The following is a 24,612-nucleotide window of genomic DNA, read 5'->3' as shown; positions in this document are numbered from 1 at the left end:
CCCCATGCAGTATACTCAAGAATAGACCATTTCTTTATTTTTAAAAATGATAGTCATAGAATTCAGAATTGCGATACTGGAACCAGAGATATCTGAGACCGCTTTCTAATCTTCCTGACATTACATTTAGATAGCAAACCAAAGAAAACAATTTGGACACAAGTTTGCTTAACAACAAAACGGTCGTACAGCAAGTAAAATCCAAAGTTAAGGCTTCCTTGACTTTAATGACAATGAGGGAGTTAACCCAAATATACTTTGGGACGCTTTAAAGGCAGGTATCAGGGGAACATTAATATCCCTTAGTACAGTTCTCAAGAAAGCAAAAAATAATCAAAAAGAATTAGATAAGGAACATGGTGAGAATCACAGCCATCAGATAATGAATAAAATGAAAGAAATTAGAAGCCAGATCTCAGACATTTACAAAGATGATTTTTTAAAAGTCTATTAAAAAAAAAAAAACAATCTTGAAATAGCTCCTAAAGCTACAAAATAGAGCAAATAAAATACTGAAAAAAACAGATTTCACAATCTGTAAAAGAATATTAGATCCCTAGACAGGGCAAACATATAACAATCTAGATGAGGTTAATATTGCATTTCAAGCATATTACAAGGCCCTGTATTCACAACCAAAACAAGAAAGGAAAGAGAATACAAAGGCATTTTTAAACTCCCTCAATTGAAGAATATACAAATCAATGTCTAACATCCCAGATTACAAAAAAGAATTGAAGACTGCATTGAAGAAATTAAACTTCTTTAATCTTATGAAGCTCACATAGACCAATTTCGATTCAATTATAAATCAGGATGACAAATTGTGTGCATCCATCATGTCCAGGAGACCAGACTCCTTCATTCCTGAACTAACTGACCATGACTAAACAAGATCGCCACACACAAGATAATATTAAAGCTGCAAGCAGTGATGAAAGGGCTCTTGCATCTTACGCACATCAGATGGAGTGGCAGCCGTGGTATCACTACTAGAGGTTGGTTGACATGGCTCTGAATTTTCAGGATTATTAGATACTGTGTAAATGGGTAAAATATTATTTCCTGTGTGCAGTATGTGGCGCTGGAGATGAAACGTTGGAAATTGTGTATACATTTGATGAACTATGTGTCGTTTAAGCTGCACCTCCTGTTGCCTGTAGGCAATACTACATGAGTGAAATATTAATGCAGCAATATATTTACCAGAGGGCAACTGATATGGATACACATTTTCATGAATATCGGACATTGCACAAAGGAGTTAAATGTCACTTCCTGTGTCCACTATGTGGTGCTACAGAACACCCATTAAATATAGGTCATGTTGCTGTATAACCATGTAAATTTCATGTAAATCGGATGATGTTTGTCACATAAGGCTGATTTCTTGTTGTCAGCAGTGTTGGGAATAACTCTAATTCCACTACCTTGGGCAGTATCTAGTAGTGTACCTACTTATTTTTCCAAATTAGATAATGCAATTACAATTACTGAAATTTAAATGGGCTCATTGCTCATTACTTTTGTCTTGCGTGAAAATAGTGGACAACTACAGAAGATAGCAGACAAACGCGCACACAACATAAACACAACATCATCTGACCTTACCATGTCTAAGAGCCATGTTGCAAAGTCATGTCATTGCAGCCAGCTCGTGGTAAAACATAAGCCTCATCTCTGGAGTTATAACATTATATATTGTAAATAATACCTGTTACTAAACTACTGTCACTATTCCTGGTTTGAATTGTGGATCTGTGGTAAAGGCCGGATGATGTTTGTCATGTAAGGCTCACTTCCTGTTGTCAGTAGGTGGTGCTATGACTATGACTCAATATTGACATATAGATGTGTTCAGGCAGGGACTTTTATAAAGCATGAGAAATTTGTTGCAGGTTGGACAATGAACATTCAAGTTACAACTTTGCATTTCATGGCAAAACACCCAAGTTCACTACATTGCCATGGTAACAGTGTTGAATGGAAACTCAAGATTTTGCTAACTTTTCATCACAAAGAGCTTTAGATGACACTGATCAAATTTGGAGCTGGTCAGATTAAATCTCTAGGAGCTTGTTAAAATACAATGCCTGCAAATGGCAAAAACTGTACAAAAATTGAGAAGTAAATTCAAAATCTCCGACTTCCTGTTATAAATAGGGTATGGTTCCAAAAGGCGTTTTTGTGCATTGGGACATGATACATGTGCCTAACAAATTTCATTTATCTACATCACATTTAAAGGTGGGCGCAAATGGGCTTATATCAGTCTACTTGGTATCATTTAAGGACTGCACTGTGCAAAAATGGTTTGGATAGGCCTCATGGTTCATGAGTTATAAGCCCAAACGTAAAACACATATTAATTGACCACATGGTGGTGCTATTGGTCCCATTTTATAATATGTTAAGGATTTCCACATGGGTCACCAGTCCATCAAGTTTGAACACTTAAGAACGTTTAATTTTTGAGATATGAGCTTTCAAACATTACTCCCATACACTTTCCATTATAAATTTTAATATTTTAAAAAAATATATAAAATCACTGGAATATGTTGGAGATGAGAAAAGTAATAGCATACAAACAAAAAAAAATTAAAATAAGAAAATAACTTGTTTTTTACTTGTCTGTCTAAAAAATATTTCAGAAGCTAAACGTTGCTGGATAGTTTCCTCTGTCCTGTCAATGATAATGACAGTTTTTAGTCTTGCTGTGCTGCTCAATATCATAGAGCTCAGGATTTATCAGGAGGACGGCTGCTTTATTCTTAACAGTATGAACGTGGACTGTGTGTGTGTAACAGCTGACCTTTTAGAATAACACAGAACATTAATTAACATTAGATCCTGACCGATCCTGTTGGTTTGTCAGAGATTTAAATAATCAATGAAGTTAGGCTGCTGTGCCGTGTGCCTAAATGTGCACAGTGTGGGGGAGATCGCTGCATATAACTATTTTTGATATATATGCTCAGACGCAGCTACAGCAAATCAATAGGACGGGCATTTGATTTTGTTAAAGGGCATACAATGCACTGTTTATTTGCATATAGAGCAGGGAAGTGAGATCCGATCACAAGTGGTCACTAGGCCCCAATGAAGGCCCCCGCGCAATAGAATGAAGATAACATAGTGTGTATCAGAATTGTATGAAATGTTACACACATACATACATACATACATGTATATGTGTGCCTAGTAATGTTGTTGTTGTTCTGTATTATTGTCATTGACAAAAATATTTCCCAATTAAATTAGAAAAAGAATAAAAGTAATAGGGATGCACAATAACATCGGCACATCATTGGTATCAGCCAATAAAGGCTTTAAAATGAAACATCGGCATTGGTCCGAAATGAACATTTCTGCTGTTATGACAGACCGATTTGTTGCCTTCTTATCCACCGCCTGGCTGTGCTTATCTCTGCAGACTGTTTCACCCTGATGGTCCCGTTGCTTCCTCCACAGGCTCCACTTCACTCAGCTAGCCCCAGTTCTCTGTGTGGATCCAACTGGAGCACCGAGCCCCAGTTTATTATTCAGGTCAAAGTGGGAAGAAGCAGCGGGTCTGTCGGGCAGCTGAGTGAAGTGGAGCCTGCGGAGGAAGCACCGGGCCCGTGGTGTAACAGTCTGTGGAAACAGTCCACAAGGGAGCTGCTGTGTTCGGCTGCACAGATAAGAAAAATCTCGACTGACAGGATGAACCACTCTGTTTGAAAAGTCCAGTCTTCCTAAGTTCTTCATTCATCAAGTCTTTCTTGATCATAGCACAATCTATGATTGCATGTGTAATAGTCTCCTCAGTCATGTGGGAAAAATATAGGTGCATATATTGGTATTGGCTATCGGCCAAAATGAGTTGGAAAATATTGGCATACCAGCAAAAAATCCAATATCATGCATCCCTAAAAAGTAATGCAAAAATCAGAGAAACATCTATATGAATCATCAAATATCAGTCTCTTTGTCTGTCTTTTACCATGAATGAACATCATCTTGGGGCAGTCTCTGAGGACTAGGTCAGTGATTCCACAGTTGGTCAGAGTGATGCCCACCAGGTTCTTACTCTTCAGAGATAATACCTGCACAAGGAAAATCATCTCAGTATCTCAAAACATATAGTATACTACAGCCCCTCACATGTGCATCCTAGCCTATTGTAGTAACAGGAGTCAGACATCTAATTTTGTTCATTAGACAAGCATTAGGGAAAAACACTCTCACTGTTTATTTTTTGGTTATGCAAACAGTTTGGTTCTTGTATTTTTCTACTGTGAATAAATGCACAGAAGTACAGAGGAACATAAGTTTGTTGTTCACACTTCATGTTTTTTTTCCTGCTGTAGAAGGCACCAGCGTCTAACTGTTGGTCATCAGCTTGTGCCTGTCCCTCTTACCTCAAGTCTCTCCCTCTGAGCCCCATCTGCAACACTATGGCTCCCCCCAGGGGAGGACAACCTCAATAATAATTTACTTTCAAAATCATTTTGTAACATATATGGAGTACTCACTCACTAGAGCATTGAATGACAGTGAATTGATCAAACTGTTTTAAACAGTGACTAATAGAAAAAGACTGAAATGTCAAAACAAATACAGTGCTGCTTGAAAGTTTGTGAACCCTTTAGAATTATCTGTATTTCTGCATAAATATGACCTAAAACGTGATCAGGTATTTACACAAGTCCTAAAACTAGACAAAGTGAACCCAATTAAACAAATGAGACAAAAAAAATCTTTTTTTCCCCATCTTTTTCATTTATTTATTGAGGAAAATTATCAAATCTTACATATTTGTGGGAGGCAAAAGTATGTGAAACCTTGCTTTCAGTAACTGGTGTGACCCCCTTTTGCAGCAATAACTTCAACCAAACGTTTCTGGTAACTGTTTATCAGCCCTGCACATTAGCTTGGAGGAATTTTAGCCCATTTGTCCTTACAGAACAGTCTCAACTCAGGGATGTTGTGGGCTTCTTTGCATGAACTACATGCTTCAGGTCCTTCCACAGCATTTCTTTAGGATTAAGGTCAGGACTTTGACTCAGCCATTCCAAAACTTATCTTTCTACTGCTTTTCAAACCATTCTTTTGTAGAACAACTTATCATTTAGTGTCATTGTCTTACTGCATGCCCCACTTTCTGTTGAGCTTCAGTTCACAGACAGATACCTTGACATTTTCCTGTAGAATTTGCTGGTACAACTCAGAACTCATAGCTCCATCAATGATTGCAAGCTGCCCTGATTCAGAGGCAGCAAAGCAGCCCAAACCATGATACTACCACCACCTTGTTTCACAGATAGGATAAGGTTCTTATGCTGGGATGCAGTGTTTGCTCATCGCCAAACAGAATGCTTCTCATTCAAGCCAAAAAGTTTAATTTTGGTCTCATCCATCCACAGAACATTGTTCCAATCACTTTCTGGCTTATCCATGTGGTCTTGAGTGAACCGTAGACAGCAGCAATGCTCTGTTTGGAGAGAAGTGCCTTTTTTCCTTGCAACTCTGCCATGCACACCATTGATGTTCAATGTTCTCCTGATTATGGACTCATTAACATCGACTGTAGCAACTGCAAGAGAGACCTTTAGTTTCCTAGACGTTACCCTGGGGTCCGTTGTGGCCTCCTGGACTATTACACGCCTGCTCTTGGTGTGATTTTTGTTGTTTGAACACTCCTGAGGAGGGCAACAATGGTGTTGGATGTCTTCAATTTGTATATGATCTGCCTGACAGCCGACTGGTGGAGTCCAAACTCTTCAGAAATGGTCTTGTAACCCTTTCCAGCTTGGTGAGCATCAACAACTCTTCTTCTAAGGTCCTCAGAAATCCCCTTTGTCGGAACCATGACACACTTCCACAAACCTGTGTTGTGAAGCTAAGAGTTTGACAGTGAAGACCCAGATTTCTCTTCTTTAAATAAGGTAGGGCCTCCCAGACTCACACTTGATTGTGATCCCATTGATTGAAACACCCAACTCTAATTTCCCCTTCAAACTGATTATCTTAGGAGTTCACATACTTTTGCCACACACAAATATGTAACATTGGATCATTTTCCTCAATAAATAAATTAAGAAGTGTAAAGTTTTTGTCTCATTTGTTTAACTGATGTCTCTTTATCTAGTTTTAGGACTTGAATGGAAATCTGATCATAGAGCAAATTCTAAAGGGTTCACAAACTTTCAAGCAGCACTGTATCTACAAATCGGGTTGTGTGTGTGTATGTGCGTGTGCGTGTCTGTACCTGTACATGGTCATCCTCGGTGACCGGGTCTGATGTACTGGTTGATTTGTCAGCCATACGTTTCCTCCTCACTGCTATTCGAGGCCTGGCTCTTGAGAGATCTACACAACATAAATGGCAACAATATAACCTTAAACAAACAAAACAAAACAACAGCACTCACTAATCCATCTTGTGTTCTTTATTGTGGACAGATTAAAAAAAACACAAGAAGATGGATTAGTGAGTTCAGTTGTTTTGTTTTGTTTGTTTTGTCTTTATCACAACCGTGCATCCAATACAATCTCAAGATCTGGAGTTGTGCGCACCGCTGCTTAGTAGCAATATAAACTTAAACAATACAAAAATACTGTGAGAAACACTCAGTGTGTTCACATTTAAAGTTCAACTGAAATCACATTTAGTCATCAGTTTTGCATTCAAAAATACTGTTAAGTTGTTTTTAAATGCATTGTTAATAGTTTTTTATTATATTATTATTTTTATATTTAAGGAAGAAAATAAAGATAATTTTTTATCTGTGTATACTGTATTTATACAAAAAGTTTTTATATGATAAAGAAAACAAACAAGAACAATGAATAAAATATATAATTCTGAGAGATATTCAAATCATTTGCGCTCAGAAACTGTGTTGGTATGTACACAGTGGTATTGTTATAGTATTAATATTAGAACTGGGTGATATCACTTGGAACCAAGATCACGATTAAATGTCATTTACTTTGGAAATGTGAAATTCAGGGTAAAATACGGCTCTGTTTAACATATCTTGCAGCAGTCAAAATAAGTCATATTATAAATAGATTGAATAACTCTTTCATGACTTTGTATTACAATATAATAATTTATTGAACATATCAACTGGTATCAGTTTCGGTTACTTTTCAATTATTGCTCAGCCCTAATTAATAATACACATTAGCACACAGTAGTACACAACTTAGTTGTCTAAGTTATAGTAGTATAACAGAGCATAGACACTGCCAACACACCATTACTGATCAATATCTCTTTCTGTACACTATTATCACTTCCATTGTCTGTTAAAAGGTGTAATTCTGATCAACAATGGAAAAAACACCTGTCTGGAATTTTTATATAGCAGGTGAGTGGCTGTCAGTTTTTTGTGTTGAAATGATCCATTAAAACAACTGATGTAGTGCATATGGCCTGTTTCTCCCCGCTCCCCTAAACCAACTCTCTAACCTCTGCCACTCTTCATACATTGAGAGTGACCCACAGGATGTTGTGTGAAAGAGAGCATCTGATAACACACACAACCCTCTTTTTGGATGATCCCTTTTCCATTAAGAGCTGTTCTCCACAGCATTCTTTGGTTCCACGTAGCTGCCATGAAATCAAGTATCGCAGCCTCCAAGACTATTTCCCTCCAAAATCTGCAAAAACTCTGTCTGAGATTTCAGAAAACCTATTTCTGATATGAATAGTAGAATTTCATGTATTTGGATGTTTTCTGCATGTTCATATCATTATGGTTTAGTGTTATAATTTATGTCAGGATAACCTGTATTTTTACTGTGGTACACATGTCATGTTTGATGTCATTTAATAGCATAAATAATGATAGTTTTGGGAAAATTAGTCTCAAATTTATATCTGGTATGATTTACAAGATATGACCAAATTTGAGTATAGGAACATCTGTTCATAGAGGTATAACCTTAGGGTTCGTGCTAAGATGAGGGTCAACTCCCCTGGCCGACACCCCTTTAACCCAAAAATATACTATAAATGGACTGCACTTACATAGCACCACTCTAGTGTTCCAACCACTCAAAGCACTTTTTATACTACAAGCCACATTCACCCATTCACACACACATACGCTGATGGCAGGGGCTGCCATGCTAGGTGAAATCAGCAGGATCTAATCATTCACACACACATTCAAATACTGAAGGCATAGCCATCGGAGGCAATTTGGGGTTCAGTATCTTGCCCAACGACACCTCGACAGGTGGACTGGAGGAGCCAGGAATTGAACGGGCGTTCCTCTGATTTGTGGACGACCCACTCTACCTCCTGAGCCACAGCCACCCCATAACTGGTTTAGACACTTTCTCTTACTCTTTGACTCTTACTCTTATGCTTCTTAAATCTTCTTAAATCTTCTTAGCACGTTTCTTATGCTCCCTACATGGCTTTTTCTCCTGAACTAAACTGAAGAACTGGAGATGGAGGAGTGAAACAGCAACTTTAACTTCTCAAACCTGAGACCTTGGCCCTATGTTAATCTAGCCAAATGAACCGGGCCACTCGACACTGAACCATCGACAACAGCAGAGACCCAGAGTCTCTCTCAGAGTCTCTGTGTAAGTTGGACTTTAATCCTTGCGACCAACCTCAACATCACTGTCTGACCGGTGTGGGATCACTAATGCTATCTCAAAGTCATGCAGTGTCTGGTTAAGACACATGCCACAAAATCACAACGTCTGTAGATCATTTCAGGCAGCAGACCTTTGTTGCATGTCATTCCCTGTCACTCTCTCCCCTTGTTTCCTGTCATATCTCAACTGTCTCTGTCCAATAAAGGCATAAAATGCCCCAAAAATATAAAATTAATAAATAAATAAAGTTACATCCACCAGCTACATCTGGCTGCACATTCTGCTGTACTTGCGTGAGTTTGACCGCTGGACCATGTGTTTTTTCACCACAAACAGGCAAAATACATAACTGGCCATTAGCTGTAAGCTAGCTAGCAACAGATGAACTGTCTGTGGGATAGTGCCTGTGTGTTTGTGTTCAGTTAAGCCTCTGACAGAACTGGAGTCTCTGGTGAGTTATCATTTCCCTCCAGTCTCTCTCCTTTTCCCCCTCTCCTTTCTGTACATTCATAAAGCCCCCACGATACACACAAAGTTGAAAGATTTTCAATTTGCGTTACGCGTATTCGTGTCCATTCACTCTGCCCTGGGCCAATTCACGTCTTTGCATTGACTTTGTATGTTGTCGCGCTGCTTCTAAAACAATTAAAGGATGAATGTATGATAAAAATAGCTTGCAGCCTAATCCATACAGACAGGTGACAAATTAAAGGAAAAACTGGTACAGGTCTGAATGCTTGACCCTTACAGTGAGGGGATCTGGTGGCTCTGTTCTACTGTAAGGGGCATTTTGCTGGCATAGCATATGATTCACATCATTTTCATACTTATCAAACCATTCAGTGACCCCTCGTGCCCTATGAATTGGGGCATTGTCATCATGGAGGAGACTACTCCCATCAGGATAGAAATGTTTCATCATAGGATAAAGGGGATCACTCAGAACAACTTTGTATTGATTTGCAGTGAACTTTCCCTCTAAGGGCATAAGTGGATCCAAACCATGCCAGCAAAATACCCTCCAAAGCATAACAGAGCCACAGGAGCCCCTCACTGTGGGGGTCAAGCATTCAGGCCTTTACTGTTTTTTCCTTTAACTTCTCACCTGTCTGTATGTCCCTATTGACTCAAATAGGGTGTGAGTAGGTGTAAGTGGTGTCACATCTGTGCATTCACCTCCAGAATGTTCCCCTGCCACATGGTGAGCCACATTATTACTGACTGCACACAAGTATCCATCAAAGCTATCCCTTCACTGAGCTCAATGTGTGCAACTATGAAACCACAGGCCCAAGCCTTAGGAAATGAACAAAAGCACAGCTTTAGTTGCACTACTCTTAAGAGATGGTTAGTTGACACAAATAACTTCAGTGTTACCTGTCTCAGGTACCAGGGACACAGAGGACATACGGGTGCAAGATCGTGTCATAGGTCGTCTGGGAACAAACTCCTCGCCTCTTGTCTGACCCTGCTGAGAACCTGAAAAAGCAGCAGAGGCATATCCAGCAGGGGCAGGCTGTCTCTCTCCCTGTCTCCTGGAAGCATGGCTTACAGCAGCACCTCTGGGATCCAGACTGTTCACACCAACAGGACCAGAGCTCTGTCTAAACCCAGCCTCCTTTGTACAACTGTCCCCAGTTTGTAATCCAGAGGGGCCCTCTGTGCAATCACTAGTCCTGCCAGTTCCTGTAGCTCTGTCATTGGTTGTGGTTGTTCTGTGGGTGGCCCCTGTCATCACTCTCTCACATCCACCCACTTGTCTGGATGTGGCCACTCCAGGTCCAACCCTGCCCACACATCCAGTCACTGGCCTCACTGCGGTCCTTGGTGCAGCCCCAGCAATCCCAGTGCCTTGTACTGTCCCACTGTCAGGCCCTGGCCTTGCATTGGTCTCCCCAGCCTCAGTTATAATTCCTTTACTGCTAGTCCTCCTGCTGTTCTCAACAGCAGCCTTCATGTCTGCCTTGATCTGTTCACTGGTCACCTGACAGCTCTTCTCACAGCTGCTCTCTGACACCTGAGCCTTCGTCTGATCAGCCGAGAACGCCACTGATACAGCCACATTGTTGCTCCGCCGCAGAGGGGTCTTTCCTTTACCTGGAAACATGTAACACATGTATATTACACTGGTGAGGATACTATTTGCTTGACATCTATTACTTGCCCAGAAACAACCTCACAAAATAAATTTGACTTTGATTTTGTCAAATGTTAAAAAAACAAGTAAAGTTCCTGTTCTTTCAAAGATCTTTAAATTTAGGTGTGTTTTCAACCATTTTTTCTGTTTTCAGTTGCGTGTGTGTGTGAGTGTGTGTACACAAGCCAATATGATATGCGATGGTAAGCTCATCAAACACATCTGACAGCTGTGTTTGCTCTGTGTTATACTGACACCTTCTGTACAGGAAGCTGGCTGCTGCGAACAGGAAGCTGGCATTAGCCTTGCAACAAGGCCTTCCTCCTCTTCACTGTCTGAGTCTGAGATGACCAGTGGGGGCTTGGGAACAGTGGCATAAGCTGGTCTGCACTGCTGGACTAAACCACTGGGACCTGACGGTGGGAAGGACATATCAACAGACATCAAAAATTAATAAAAGAAGCTGATTTATAAAATATGGATTGAGAGGGTAGGAGCACAACTGCTCCTTCCCTCTGCTAATTATCAAAAAAAGAGCAGCTCCAAACCTGCTTGCTCCTCATCAGGATGTTGTGATGTTTCAGCAGGACGACTGGGCCCTGGAGCCACGTCAGCTTTCTCCACCCTCACCTCCCCTCTTCCTTCTTTCAGATGTATACGAGGCTCAGCCTCAATGTTCTCTTCCTCCAAGATCACCTCCTCCTCCTCTTCTTCCTCATCCTCCATCCCATTTACCTCCACTGGTGCTATGAACAAAAACAAAACTCTTACTAACTACTTTTACATAGACCATAAAGGTCCCATTTATTTGTCTGTTAACAGGATCTCTCAGAAACTGTTGACAGATCTCAAAGCAATTTGCTTAACAAACAGCTTTCAGATTTTTGGTAATGGCATTTGGCTTTTAGGTTTCACAACAGAAACACGTTAATACTAACATACTATAATACATTGTTCATGAGTCCAACTCACTTCCCATTTTACACACTTTCTTTGTACAGAGCACTAGTAATCCTGGACAGGGTTTAGATGTGCTTCTTTTCATAAAAGCTGAAATACTGTCTGCCCTTGCTATGTCTCTATTGAAGTCCATAACAAATGAAAATGTGAAAAAGAGAAGTGTTCTAAATACTTCAGAAATCATAATCTATGATGACAATGAGCTTCTGCGTTTTGACTGCTGTTGCTCCACTGATTAGGAATGCAGGTGGCACTTGCCATTGTGTTGTTGCTGTTGCTGCTGCTGCTGCTGCTGTTGCTGCTGTTGCTGCTGTTGCTGCTGTTGCTGCTGCTGTTGCTGCTGTTGCTGCTGCTGTTGCTGCTGTTGCTGCTGCTGCTGCTGCGGTCTTTGATTGTTGTTGTTGATGTTATTAACAGGTGGAGGAGCAGGAGGCAAGTTGGCCTCATTGTTGTGATGGTGGTTGTTGTCGTTGTCATTGTTGGAGTTCTGGTTGCTGACCAGTGCTGAGGACACACCAATACCAGTGCCTGCACTCAGGCCCACCCTGGCACAGCCCTGACACACACATAAACACAAACAGATTTGCAGGATAATATGCAGCAGCGCACACACAACTTGATTAAGTAGATCAGATTATTTTAAAATTCTGTGTCTCCTCTATTAATTATATTAATTCAGTCAAGCCCCGGAAAGCAGCTGGAGCAGTTAGACCATACAACATGTCACCATCCTCTTTATACACTAACATCTTCAACTAGTCACAGCAATTCTGCACAGTGCCTGCCTGCTTCAAATCCTCCACCATAGTCCTGGTCCCCAAAAAGCAGAAGATTACAGAGCTCAACGACTACAGGCCAGGCCCTCTGACCCCTGTGGCCATGAAGGTTTTTGAAAGATTCCTCTTGCCCCACCTTAGATCAATCACTGACCCCCTGATGGACCCCATGCAGTTCGCATACCAGACTAACAGGTCTGTGGATGACACAGTCAACCTGGGCCTGCACACAAGAGGCGCGACTAACATCCTGGTGCAGCCATAACAGCCTGGAGCTAAACACCCTCAAGACAGTAGAGTTAACAATAGACTTCAGGAGAGCCTCCCCATCGCTCCCTCCATTCACCATCAACAGCATCACAGTCGCAGCTGTTAAGTCATTTAAGTTCCTTGGCAACACCATCTCCAAGGATCTTAAATGGGACATCAACATAAGCTGCATAACCAGGAGGGCCCAACAGAGGATGTTCTTCCTGAGGCAGCTGAATAAGTTCAACCTGCCGCAGACAGTGTTGATCCAGTTCTACACTGCCATTGTTGAGTCCATCCTTACATCATCCATCACTGTTTGGTACAGTGCAGCAAAAAAGGACATTCAAAAGGTTACAGCACATCATTTGCTCAGCTGAGAAGATGATCGGCTGCAAACTCCCCCCTATTGATCAGCTGCACTCCTCCGGGACCAGGCAGCATGCAAGAAAGATTATCTCTGATGCATCCCACCCTGGACACAGACTCTTTGAACTTCTTCCCTCAGGAAAAACACTGAGATCCATAAAAACCTCCACAGCAGACAGAAGCTGTTGCCCTACTAAGTAGCTGAACTGTGCTGTTATCAAACTGGACTTTACATTTCCCATGCCTTGTTTAATCCCGGCACAAGTCACTTTCATATATTTCATCGAACTGGACTTAACTTTGTACATTACATTCATCCTCCACTGTTACATAATTTAATTTACTGCACATTTTACATGTAATGTTTGCACTACTTTGTTTATTGCATTATCAGGGTTCAAACCCCAAAGGGCTAGAACCCATCTGTGTTTGTGCCGTTTATTATCATTATTATTATTATTATTATTATTATTATTATTATTATTATTATTATTATTATTATTATTATGGCCCAAGCACTGAAGTGCCAAGGCCCAATGGTCCCTGGTACCGACAGTGCGAGTAACCTATAGTTTTGTAGATATAATTATTATTATTATTATTGTTCTTAGGGCCTGAGCATGAAAGTGCCAGGGGCCCAACAGTCCCTGGTACTGAAGATGTGAGGAACCTATTGCTTTTGAAGAGATTAATAGGGCCCGAGCACCGAGTGGTGCAAAGGCCCTATTGTATTTGAAGAAAGTATTATTAGGGCCCAAGGACCAAATGGTGTGAAGGCCCTATTCTAATTGAAGGAATTGTTAGTGCCCGAGCACCACCAAATGGTTCTAATGCCCTATTGTATCTGAAGGAAGTATTAGGGCCCGAGCACCAAATGGTGCGAAGACCCTATCGTACTTGAAGGAATTATTATTAGGGCCCAAGCACCGAATGGTGTGAAGGCCCTATTATAACTGAAGGAACTGTTAGTGCCCAAGCACCACGAAATGGTGCGAAGGTCCTATTGCATTTGAAGGAATTATTAGGGCCTGAGTACCAAACAGTACGAAGGCCCTATTGTATCTGAAAGAATTATTAGGACCCCAGCACGAAAGTGCCAGGTGCCCCTATTGTTTTTGTAAAGATGATTATTATTATTATTGTTATTATTATTACATTATGTTGGGCCTTGGCTAAAAGTTTGGCTGTCAGCAATAAATAATAATTATCAAAGATAATTACTGATTATTAAAATCAATAGACATTATTAATAAGAATTAATAATAACAGGGCACCACCCTGGAGTCAGGAAAAAAGATAGCCAATTCAGTCTACTTACTAGTCTACTACTTACTTTCTACTACTAAGCTATCAATTTGGAACTCTGATTAATAATTAATGTAATAACTGTAACCAAAATTATCATAATAATTAAGCTTAAGTTAGCTAAAGTTGAAGGATTTTGGAGTTCTTTGCAGAGCAGAGGTTGGCAAAATCTTGTGCTACATTAAAGAGACAACATGTATATCCAATCCAATATTTCCCCCTTAGTCCCTCCCACTGTGGATGCAAGGAGAGACGCAATGAAACCAAGCAAGCAGAGAGGAATCAAGGAAATATGTTTTAAGAGACATGAGATGTCCTCTCCTCCGAAGCGTCATGTGAAGCGACGTCCGTTTCTGATGACAGTCAGTCAGCTTTAAGAGCTGTAGAGACTCCTGATGGAGTTTGTGTCTGCACACATGTGCACTGTGCTGACACTTATAAAGGTTCACAGTTATCACCACTAGAGCAGCTGTTTTCTCTCTGAAGCCTGTTACCTGTTTAACAAACACCTAAATAAAAACCTGCATTCTGCATTTATATTGTGTCCTATGTCCTGCTCAGAGGCACAGGAACCATTTCTATTTGCAGAATGCATTCATACTATTTATTGATTATTTGCATCTGTATTTTTTGATAATCCTGATAGTGAATTCATTATTCAATAACCCAGAATATGATCATGGTGTCTTCTGAACACTGGAAAATATGAATTTGGCTAAATGTTTCAGGGAAAATGTAAATTATATATCTCATATCAAACCCGACGCTCAAGAATTTTCAGCCTCACATGTCACTGAATGGAAATGACAATCCATGACGCAAAATATAAATGTGTTTAACTGTTATTGTGGATAAAATTAAAGTCATGAAGAGTCTGTCTGTCAGCAAGAAACAGTTTAATGGAGGAAATAACAGATCATGAAAAGAAAAATCTTTATAATAAACGAGGAAAATTGTTTATGGTTCTTTTGTTGATCAGACTAAACAATTAACAGATTTTTAACTATATAATGAATCAGAAAACAAGTAAAGCATAAAACTTGGGAGTGATACACTTAAATTTAATCTGTAATCTGTCTCTGCTTCGGTATTAAACTGCAGTGATGTATTAGATCAGTCATATCAGCTGCAGCGTCCAATCAATAAATGATATCCAATCCATATCCAAAATGGCGCATCAAGAACAACTTGCAGTTCAGGCGAGGAGCAAGGAGACATAAAATAAGAGACTTGAGACGTACCCCATGTGATGTATTGGACTACATGTGCTGCCTGAACCAAAGTTTGCAAAGCTAGGTTTTAAACCTCTTAACTGTGCGGTTCTCTGTTCAAGGTCAACTGGTGTAGACTAAAGGTGCCAGGTTAGGAAGAGGTTAGTTGCATGCAAGGCCTAGTTACTGGATGTAACTTGTGTTAAGCATTCCAACATTAACTTAGCAGTGTGACTATACAATAATCTGACCATCACAACAAGGACATCACAACAATAGTTCAATGAATAACTTTAGCCAAATCAATACATGTACAGTACATTGATTGAGTTTAACATTCTTGCTTAGCCGTGCTATTCTACACTATAAGTTACTAGGCTATGCCTAGTTGTTGCCGATTCCAAGGAGGGAGAGAGATGCTTTGTGAATCCATGAATGAGTCAGGCTGAGAAGAGTTTGGCTCTATGGCTGGGTATCGGTGCTCCAGTTGAGCAGGTCAGAGGGCCCAGGTCACTCCTTTGTGCAGTCCTTATAGAGTTAGCAGCAAGCTAACTCTGCTTCGTGGCTCCTGTGATTGTTCAATCCACCAGCAGACTTGTGTGGTAGCTGCTGGATCTAGATAACTTAGTTACTGAGTCTTATGTAGGCTCTCACGTCTTCTGCTATAAAGAAAAGAGTTCTGTGTGTGTCTGCTGTGAGCAGGCCACAGTAGAGAGCAGAGAGCTGAGCAGCAGAGCTGCTCCAGCAGCAGCCATGTGGGGACAGAGAAAAAGGAAGAGGGGAATCTCTAGTTTTGTTAACTTGGGTCCATGGGTGGGGTTCACACTTGGGTGTGAACAATCAAGGACTGGGGAAAGTTTCTTGAGGACTCCCTTTGTTTCTTAGAGTCTTGAAACATGTGGTCAGCTGGTGACCCAACAATTATTATTATCGATTATTATTATTACCCTACACCATTGCATTTTTAAGGGTCTTGGGATGTTTCAAAACTCACGAAAACTGGCACACACCTCAGAACTGGTGAAAATTGCAAACTTCTGTAGTGATTGGGCTCAGGCATGGCCAGCCGGCTCCTTAGCGCCCCCAAACGCAGGACCATTTTGGAACAAAGTTTCTTTGTTGGTGAAATTCAGTGGGTTCATGCGCTCATCATTCTTGACATAATACTTATTTTTTTGCCCAACAGAAAGTCAGCCATTTTAGATTTCGTACGTCAATTTTTATTTTACGAACATGTTTGAGGCCTTTAGGTGCGCGAAAACTCGCAAAACTTTGCAACTATGTTCAAACTACTAAAAATTTCAGTTAGTATGGTGATATGGGTTAGGGCGTGGCTTGTTGGCTCTATAGCGCCACCTTATTACTTTTAGCAGGTGCTAGGGGTGCTTGAAAACTCATGAAACTTTGCACATGCATCAGAAGTGGCACACACTGATATGGGTCTTGGGTTTGGGTGTGGACAAATGGCTCAAGGGCGCCCCCTAGGAAATTTCAAAGTCAAAGCCCCCACCTTTAAATTTGACGTAGATATATGAAATTTGGTAGGCAGATGTACTGTCTCCCAATTTAAAAAAAAAGCCTCTTGGAGCCATACTCTAAATCCAACAGGAAGTAAGCCATTTTGAGTCTACTTTGCATTTTTTTCATGAAGTGAAACCATTGACAGGCATTTAACAAACTCCTCCTAGAGATTTAACCCAAACAACTTCAAATTTGGTAGGTGACAACTAAAGACCTTCAAAATGTTAAATTGTGAAGCTTTTTAGTGAATGGTGCATTATTTTAATAAAATGCAAGAGTACCAATAATTTCGGCCACGTCCGCAGTTCATCAAATATATACACAATTTCTGATAAGTCATCTCTAGCGCCACATACTGCACACAGGAAATAATATTTTACCCATGCACACAATGTCTGATAATCCTGACAATTAAGAGCCTTGGCAACAGACCTCAAATAGTGATAACACAGCTGCCCTCCCTCTGATGTGCGAGAAGTGTGAGGGCCTGTTCATCGCTACTTGCAGCTTTAATTGAAATAATGTTTCTGAAAGTTTTTAAATCTAACCACATAATTGTTGATTTAAACTTTTTTTGGTTTGAAAAGATTGAATCAATGAAAGTTCAATGTCTAAACATCACAAGTACTGTAATATGAATGTTAATGTTTGGTATGTTGATAGGAGGGATTGACTTACTATGAAATAAACGTATAATGCTAAATTGGTTTTTTTATGGTTTTAAAATATACTGTTGACAATGTGACATGAAGTATTCAGACATTAGTGATTCTTAAGTGTGAATTTTGCATTTTAAACTCAAAATTGAATTCCCCACCGTAAAAAAAGAAATTTACTACTCTAAAGCCAAAGTATCAGCCACACCTACAAAGTCCCAAAACAAAGAAAATCCATATTTATTAGAACTCGCGAACGCGAAAACATTTAAAACACACAGAAACTCTGCCTGTCTTGTCTAAACTCATAAAAACAACCACAAAGGGATTTTTTAAGAGCTGGCCTCCAAAAACTCATGAACCAAGACACAATCCTTCTATTAAGACATCTCTTTTCTTTTTGTTTTCGACCAAGTATGCGCGTATTTCAATCTTTTAAAACACATCCAGTTTGTTTTTATTTGATTTGTAACGATCTGATCGATTTTAACTATTTGATCTGATTTGAAGTTTGTGCCACTGTTGAATAAAGATCTGAGTGCAGTCAGGAAAGTTTATTCGGCACTCCATTAAGATTACAAGAAGCCAGCAAAAGCCTGAATCCTCAACTCAAACTGAAATGTCACTTTGAAGAAGACAGCAATGCTTAAACTGGATCTTGGCCTGCTTGCAGACAGCAGTATGGCCAAGCTAGGAGTAAAGCTGACAAGAAGCCTCTTTCACAGCTTGACTCTGCCTCAGCAGTGATTTGTCACTGCGGCATCCACAAAGACTCATCCGAAGCATGTCTGCTCCGTGCTGTGCACTAACTAAAATCCGCTGATGGCTCCACACTGCAGTCAACTACAGCTCAACCAACACAAACCCAGACCTGCTGAGACGACATCACAGTTACACAGTATGTAGACATCTTTGTGTATAAATAATAAACAACAATATGTTTGGTGTGTTTGCTGCACTTGGGCACCACTATGTTCTCTCCATCAGCCATATTTCTCCAGGGTTCAAACTCAACAGTTGCCATGGTAGCTGACACACTGCAGAGGGAAGAGGGAGGTGAGGTGGGTGGGACAGGCACTCAAACCTCTTTAAGGCTCCATTAATACCTGGATCAGATGCATTTACCCCTCCTGCTCCAGTGATTCAGACCAGTGGTGGGTAATGTCCAAACATGCCCATGACTCTCCTTTCAAAGGCCACCACAGGGCCAAAGTGATGTACACAACATCTCAAGAAAACCTAATCTTCAAGTACATGAACAGAAACCAGACTAAATCATACAAAACACCTACAGGACTTGCAGGAGATGTTACTACTTAAGATATAAACCTACCAGCGTGGTCATCTGGAAACGAGGCACAAGGTGCCAAGAGATGCCAATCTTAAATTACTGGCCTAGGGTCAAAATTATTCTTTTTGCATTTCTTACACAATAATAATAACAATAATAATGAAGAGTGAACATAACAGTGTGGTTCTGCTATAGAAAGCTTTATAGTAAAACAGCTAATCATATACAGTATAGTTAAAGGATGAAGGATGTTGAGTATAAGTGGGATTCAGAACAAATGCTTGAGGCATATATTCTATAAAAGGCTATAGGTATGTGTAAGATATACATGAATGCATGTGAAAGGTGTGTGTATGTGTGTGCTTATAAACATACTGTATACCTTGGGTGGTTCTCTAAACATCTGGTCCAGACAGATAAACTCCAGACTGGGCAGTAACTCTATGAACTGGGAGAAGGATTCCAGTTTGATAGCATGACAGCGAACCAGAGTGAGATCAACAAGACGGCTCCATCTGGACTGATCTGAAGACCCAAACGGGTAGAACATAAGAGCTAGACAGAGTATGACAGCACTTCACTTTTCAATGACTCAACGAGAAGGATGGGAGACAGCAGATTAATGAAGGTTCCACTTGGTATCCAGTACAGTTTTTTATTACAGAAACTGAGCACACAACGAATATATGAGCATTCATTTTTCGGGCCATGTGTGACTGAAGTTAGGCAAGTAGTGGTGAGAACTCGTGTGGAGAGTGAGTCAGGAGTATGTTTTACCTGTGATCCAGTGATGAGGGTTATGCAGGTGAGGACAGTTGTAGATGAGCAGGTATTTAATATTAGTGAACACCTCGTTCACCACCTTTATGCCAATATCCGTGATGATGCCTGGGTTCTCAATGACATCAGCCAGACCGTATTTCACCAGTTCCGAATGACTCATCTTACCTGCATTTAAACACACACAAGACGTTGCACTTTTTCACAAACCTATAAACTGAATCAGTTATCAATAATTTACACCAAAATGGTCACACATTTTGGTACAATTACTTCCTACCTCCTTCCTGCCAATGCAAATTCAGTCATTTGGGCCACAATATTCACAACAAACTGACTTTGGAGAGACAAGACTGCCTTATGAGTAATGCCAGTTAGAATGAATGCTCACAGGAGCGTCCAAGTGGTATGGTGGTTAAGACCAAACACCATATACTAAGATCCAATTGGGGACCTTTGGTATCCCGCTCTCTCCCTTACAGTTTCTTGTCTGCATCACCTCTGTGTGCAAAATTCAAAAAAAATCATTACTCAATAAAAAAACAAACAAACAAAAAACCAAAACAAAAATCAACCAAAATAAAATGATGGCAAGACAATGAAGTACAGAAGAAGCCACTAATTTCTGTCATCTCTCCTCTAAGCCTAGTGGTATCTGAGAGTATTAACTAACATTGCAGCAGGAACTCATCCACATATCCCAGATGAAGTGTCTCAAACTGAGGAAACTCTAGTTCAGCCATCTTGAGAGCTGAAAAGACTCCATCTTTAGTCAGTGAAGGCTGGATACGCAGCTCATGAAGCCTGTTAAACACACAGAAATCATCAATTTAAATGTATACATTTATGTCCATCCCTACTAAACCATTAAAACAATATTGTTTTACAAATTTAGAATTTTTTTGTTTACAAGAAAACTTCACAATGTACATTAAGTAAATGTTAAAATATATGGATAACAAGATAATGCTGTGGTAATTATTCTGATATGGTATTTGTCTACTAATATACTGCTCACAAATATTTGCAATACTGACAAAACATACTGCCTATGAGGAACCTCAGTGTAAAACTGGGTATTGGCCTTGACAATGTCATATACTGCACTATATGTATCACTAGTCTGAACTTCTTACTTTGGATGTTCATTTACTTTGTTACATACTGCTGACTGCAAGACTGCATTTTTCTTCAAGAACATAAGCTGTATATCAACAAGTGTTTTCCTCTCAGCTAAATTGAGGAGTTGATGATTGGCTAAGGACCTGCGAGCAGCAGTGATGACAAGGTAGCCCAAGTCCACCTCCAAAGCGTTCTTACAGGCTCCAAACACAATGGTGTGAAGGTTACGAAATCCACCTGGAGAGACACATAAGCAGCATTACAGAGAAGCAACACACACAAAAACATACCTCTCCAACATATCACACTTAATTTCTCCACCACTTAAATTTGGATTTCCAGTGCTATGCTGATGACACTCAGATATACCACAGCACCAAATACCCCCACAACCAACCCCTCTCCCACATTAATTCCTGACAATAAAAGTCTGGATGCAACAAAATTTTCTCAAGCTCAACAGTGACAAAACTGAACTCGTCCCCATCAGGTCCAAGTCCACCCTCAGCAGAACCAACATATTCACACTCATCATTGATGGTACCGCTGTCTCCCCATCCTCTCAGGCCTGTAACCTTTGTGTGACCCTTGACCCCATCCTCTCCCTTGAGCCCCACATCCAATTATCAAATCCTCTCTCTACCACCTTTGCAATATTGCAAAGATCAGGCCCTCTCTTACACGCTCTGCTGCTGAAACACTGACCCACGCCTGCATTTCCTCATATCTTGACTATTGCAACTCACTCCTCTATGGCATCAGTGCAAGCTCCATCAACAGATTGCAACTGGTCCAGAATGCAGCCGCCCAACTTCTTATTCACACCAAATTTTGTCCTAAAAAGACTTGATGATATCCATTTCACTCAAGGCTCTTTTATACAGAGATCCCACATTATACTGTATCTGTAAAGAAGATCTGTCATAAAGCCACCCCCGTGTGTGCTACATAGCATGATGCCGGTGTTCTGGATTCAGAGGTGTGACGTGTAACACACCAGCATCAGCTCCCTGTCCCGCTGTGCCAGCTGTCACTTTTACACAGATGTTGATCCAGCTCTGTGACTACCTCCGTAGCCGGCTTATTGGCAGTGCAACTCTGTCCCCCCACTCTGTGTCCGTACCTTTATAAAGACCAGTGAGGCGGAATAAAAGTAAAGCATTCCCACCTTGAACAGGCTGTGTAAAAGGGGCTTCAAACTGCTGAAGCCTCATATAAGCTTCAGATAAACTTAGAATACTGTTGCTACTTTTGATGCAATGTTTTCATTGACAGTTCATAGTGAAGAATCTTCAGATGATCAGTATAAACAGGAGGAATGATTAGGGCAAGCAAAACGTCTTTCAATGTTCATAATGGCACCTGACTAATTTGTCTGTTTTAAGACAGACTTGACAAATAGCGATTTGATCAAGTCCTAACCCACATACAAGGACCTACACTGTTAGTTCCGAATATAAAATTGATTGAAGCAATTTAGAATATCCCGTGCAGTGTTTACATGCACTTTAGCAACCATTGTTCCCACTTCAGGCCTCCAGACTAACTTTTTGACCTTGAAGCACTTGCGCTGCCCATCCTCAAAAGATTGGTTCCTCTCTTACATGAATACATGATGAGGGGAAAAATGACACCAAACATGATGTTCGAACTGACAGGGTGTACACAAGTATACTAAAGTAAAAAACTTATCAACATGCTGTTTAAATTCTACATGTCGTATCTATACACCATAGGGAACTGAATCAACTCCTGTATAGTGCAGCTTCACTAGGGTTCAGGCCATAACTTGTTATTCAGTGTTCTGGCCCTCTCTCGATCCAGCATTGAAATACTGCATGAAGGACATAGTTATGCTTCATCTTTTTACATGAAAACTGTGCCATAATGGTTTGTGAATGAAACTTGAATAATGACCCAATTTGGTCAATCTATAATCAGCCAAAAAAATATCAGCGAATATAATGCAAAATTTGTGTCTTCAAATTGAAAAAAACATTACTACTGAAAAAAAATATTTATACAGTGAACCCTTTAGAATTTGTTCTATTTCTGCAAAAATATGACCTTAAACATGACCAGATTCCCATTCAAGCCCTAAAACTTGATAAAGAGACATCAGTTAAACAAATGAGACAAAAACCTTACACTTGTTCATTTATTAATTAAGGAAAATGATCTAATTTTACATATTTGTGTGTGGCAAAAGTATGTGAACCTCTAGGATTATCAATTCATTTGAAGAGGAAATTAGAGTCGGGTGTTTCAATCAATAGGAGGACAATCAAGCGTGAGTCTGGGAGGTCCTACCTTATTTAAAGAAGAGAAATCTGGGTCTTCACTATCAAAGTCTGAGCTTCACAACACAGGTTTGTGGAAGTGTGTCATGACTCAAACAAAGGATGTTTCTGGGGACTTAGAAGAAGAGTTGTTGATGCTCACTAAGCTGGAAACTGTTACAAAACCATTTCTCAAGAGTTTGGACTCCACCAGTCGATTGCCAGGCAGATCGTTTACAAATTGAAGACGTCCAACACCATTGCTACTCTCACCAGGAGTGGTCAAACAACAGTGATCACACCAAGAGCAGGCATGCAATACTTTGGGAGGCCACAAGGGACCCCAGGGTAACGTCTAGGAACTAAAGACCTCTCTTGTACTGGCTACAGTCAATGTTCATGAGTCCACCATCAAGAGAACATTGAACATAAATGGTGCACATAGCAGAGTTGTAAGGAGAAAGCCACCTCTATCCAAAAAGAACATTGCTGCCATCTACAGTTTGCTCATGATCACATGGATAAGCCAGAAGGCGATTGAAACGTTGGATGAGACCAAAATCAAACTCTTTGACTTTAATTAATGAAGCGTTATGTTTGGCGATGAGCAAACACTGCATTCCAGCATAAGAACCTTAACCCTGCTTTGCTGCCTCTGGACCAGGACAGCTTGCAATCATTGAAGGAGCTATGAGTTCTGAGTTGTACCAGCACATCCTACAGGAAAATGTTGAGGTATCCATCTGTGAACTGAAGCTCAGCAGAAAGTGTGTCATGCAGTAAGAAAACAACACTAAAGACATAAGTCATTCCACCAAAGAATGGTTAGAGCAGAAGAAAGATAATGTTTTGGAATGGCCAAGTCAAAGTCATGACCTTAATCCTACAGAAATGCTGTGGAAGGACCTGAAGCACGCAGTTCATGCAAAGAAGCCCACAACATCCCTGAGTTGAGACTGTTCTGTAAGGAGGAATGAGCTAAAATTCCTCCAAGCTGATGTGCAGGGCTGACAAACAGTTACTGGAAACGTTTGGTTGAAGTTATTGCTGCAAAAGGGGGTCACACCAGTTACTGAAAGCAAGGGTTCACATACTTTTGCCTCCACAAATATGTAAGATTGGATAATTTTCCTCAATAAATAAATGAAAAGCGTTTTTTGTCTCATTTGTTTAATTGGGTTCACTTTATCTAGTTTTAGGACTAGGACATATTTATGCAGAAATACAGAAAATTCTAAAGGACTCACAAACTTTCAAGCAGCACTGTATATATACGGACTGAAAAGCTGTGCTGCTTTTCATTGTGAAAGAGACCTGACTTTATAGCCCAGTGCGCCCCACTGAGCTAG

At 40.3% G+C, this 24,612-nt stretch overlaps 1 protein-coding gene across 1 annotated transcript in view; it reads right to left on the bottom strand.

Moving 5' to 3' along the window:
- Positions 1–24,612, bottom strand: part of fbxo38 (F-box protein 38) — a 68,295-nt gene that overhangs the window by 23,780 nt on the left and 19,903 nt on the right. The window contains exons 7-16 of the mRNA XM_044362929.1: positions 21,128–21,221; positions 20,536–20,666; positions 19,860–20,030; positions 19,465–19,607; positions 12,079–12,260; positions 11,293–11,495; positions 11,002–11,157; positions 9,985–10,704; positions 6,254–6,354; positions 3,986–4,088 (exon numbers count right to left, since the gene is read on the bottom strand). Coding sequence (XP_044218864.1) covers positions 3,986–4,088; positions 6,254–6,354; positions 9,985–10,704; positions 11,002–11,157; positions 11,293–11,495; positions 12,079–12,260; positions 19,465–19,607; positions 19,860–20,030; positions 20,536–20,666; positions 21,128–21,221 — 2,004 coding nt within the window. The remainder of the gene's footprint in view (positions 1–3,985; positions 4,089–6,253; positions 6,355–9,984; positions 10,705–11,001; positions 11,158–11,292; positions 11,496–12,078; positions 12,261–19,464; positions 19,608–19,859; positions 20,031–20,535; positions 20,667–21,127; positions 21,222–24,612) is intronic.

This window comes from Thunnus albacares, chromosome 10, assembly GCF_914725855.1.
Source record: "Thunnus albacares chromosome 10, fThuAlb1.1, whole genome shotgun sequence".
NCBI lineage: Eukaryota > Metazoa > Chordata > Actinopteri > Scombriformes > Scombridae > Thunnus > Thunnus albacares.
This window is presented reverse-complemented; position numbering and strand designations above follow the sequence as displayed.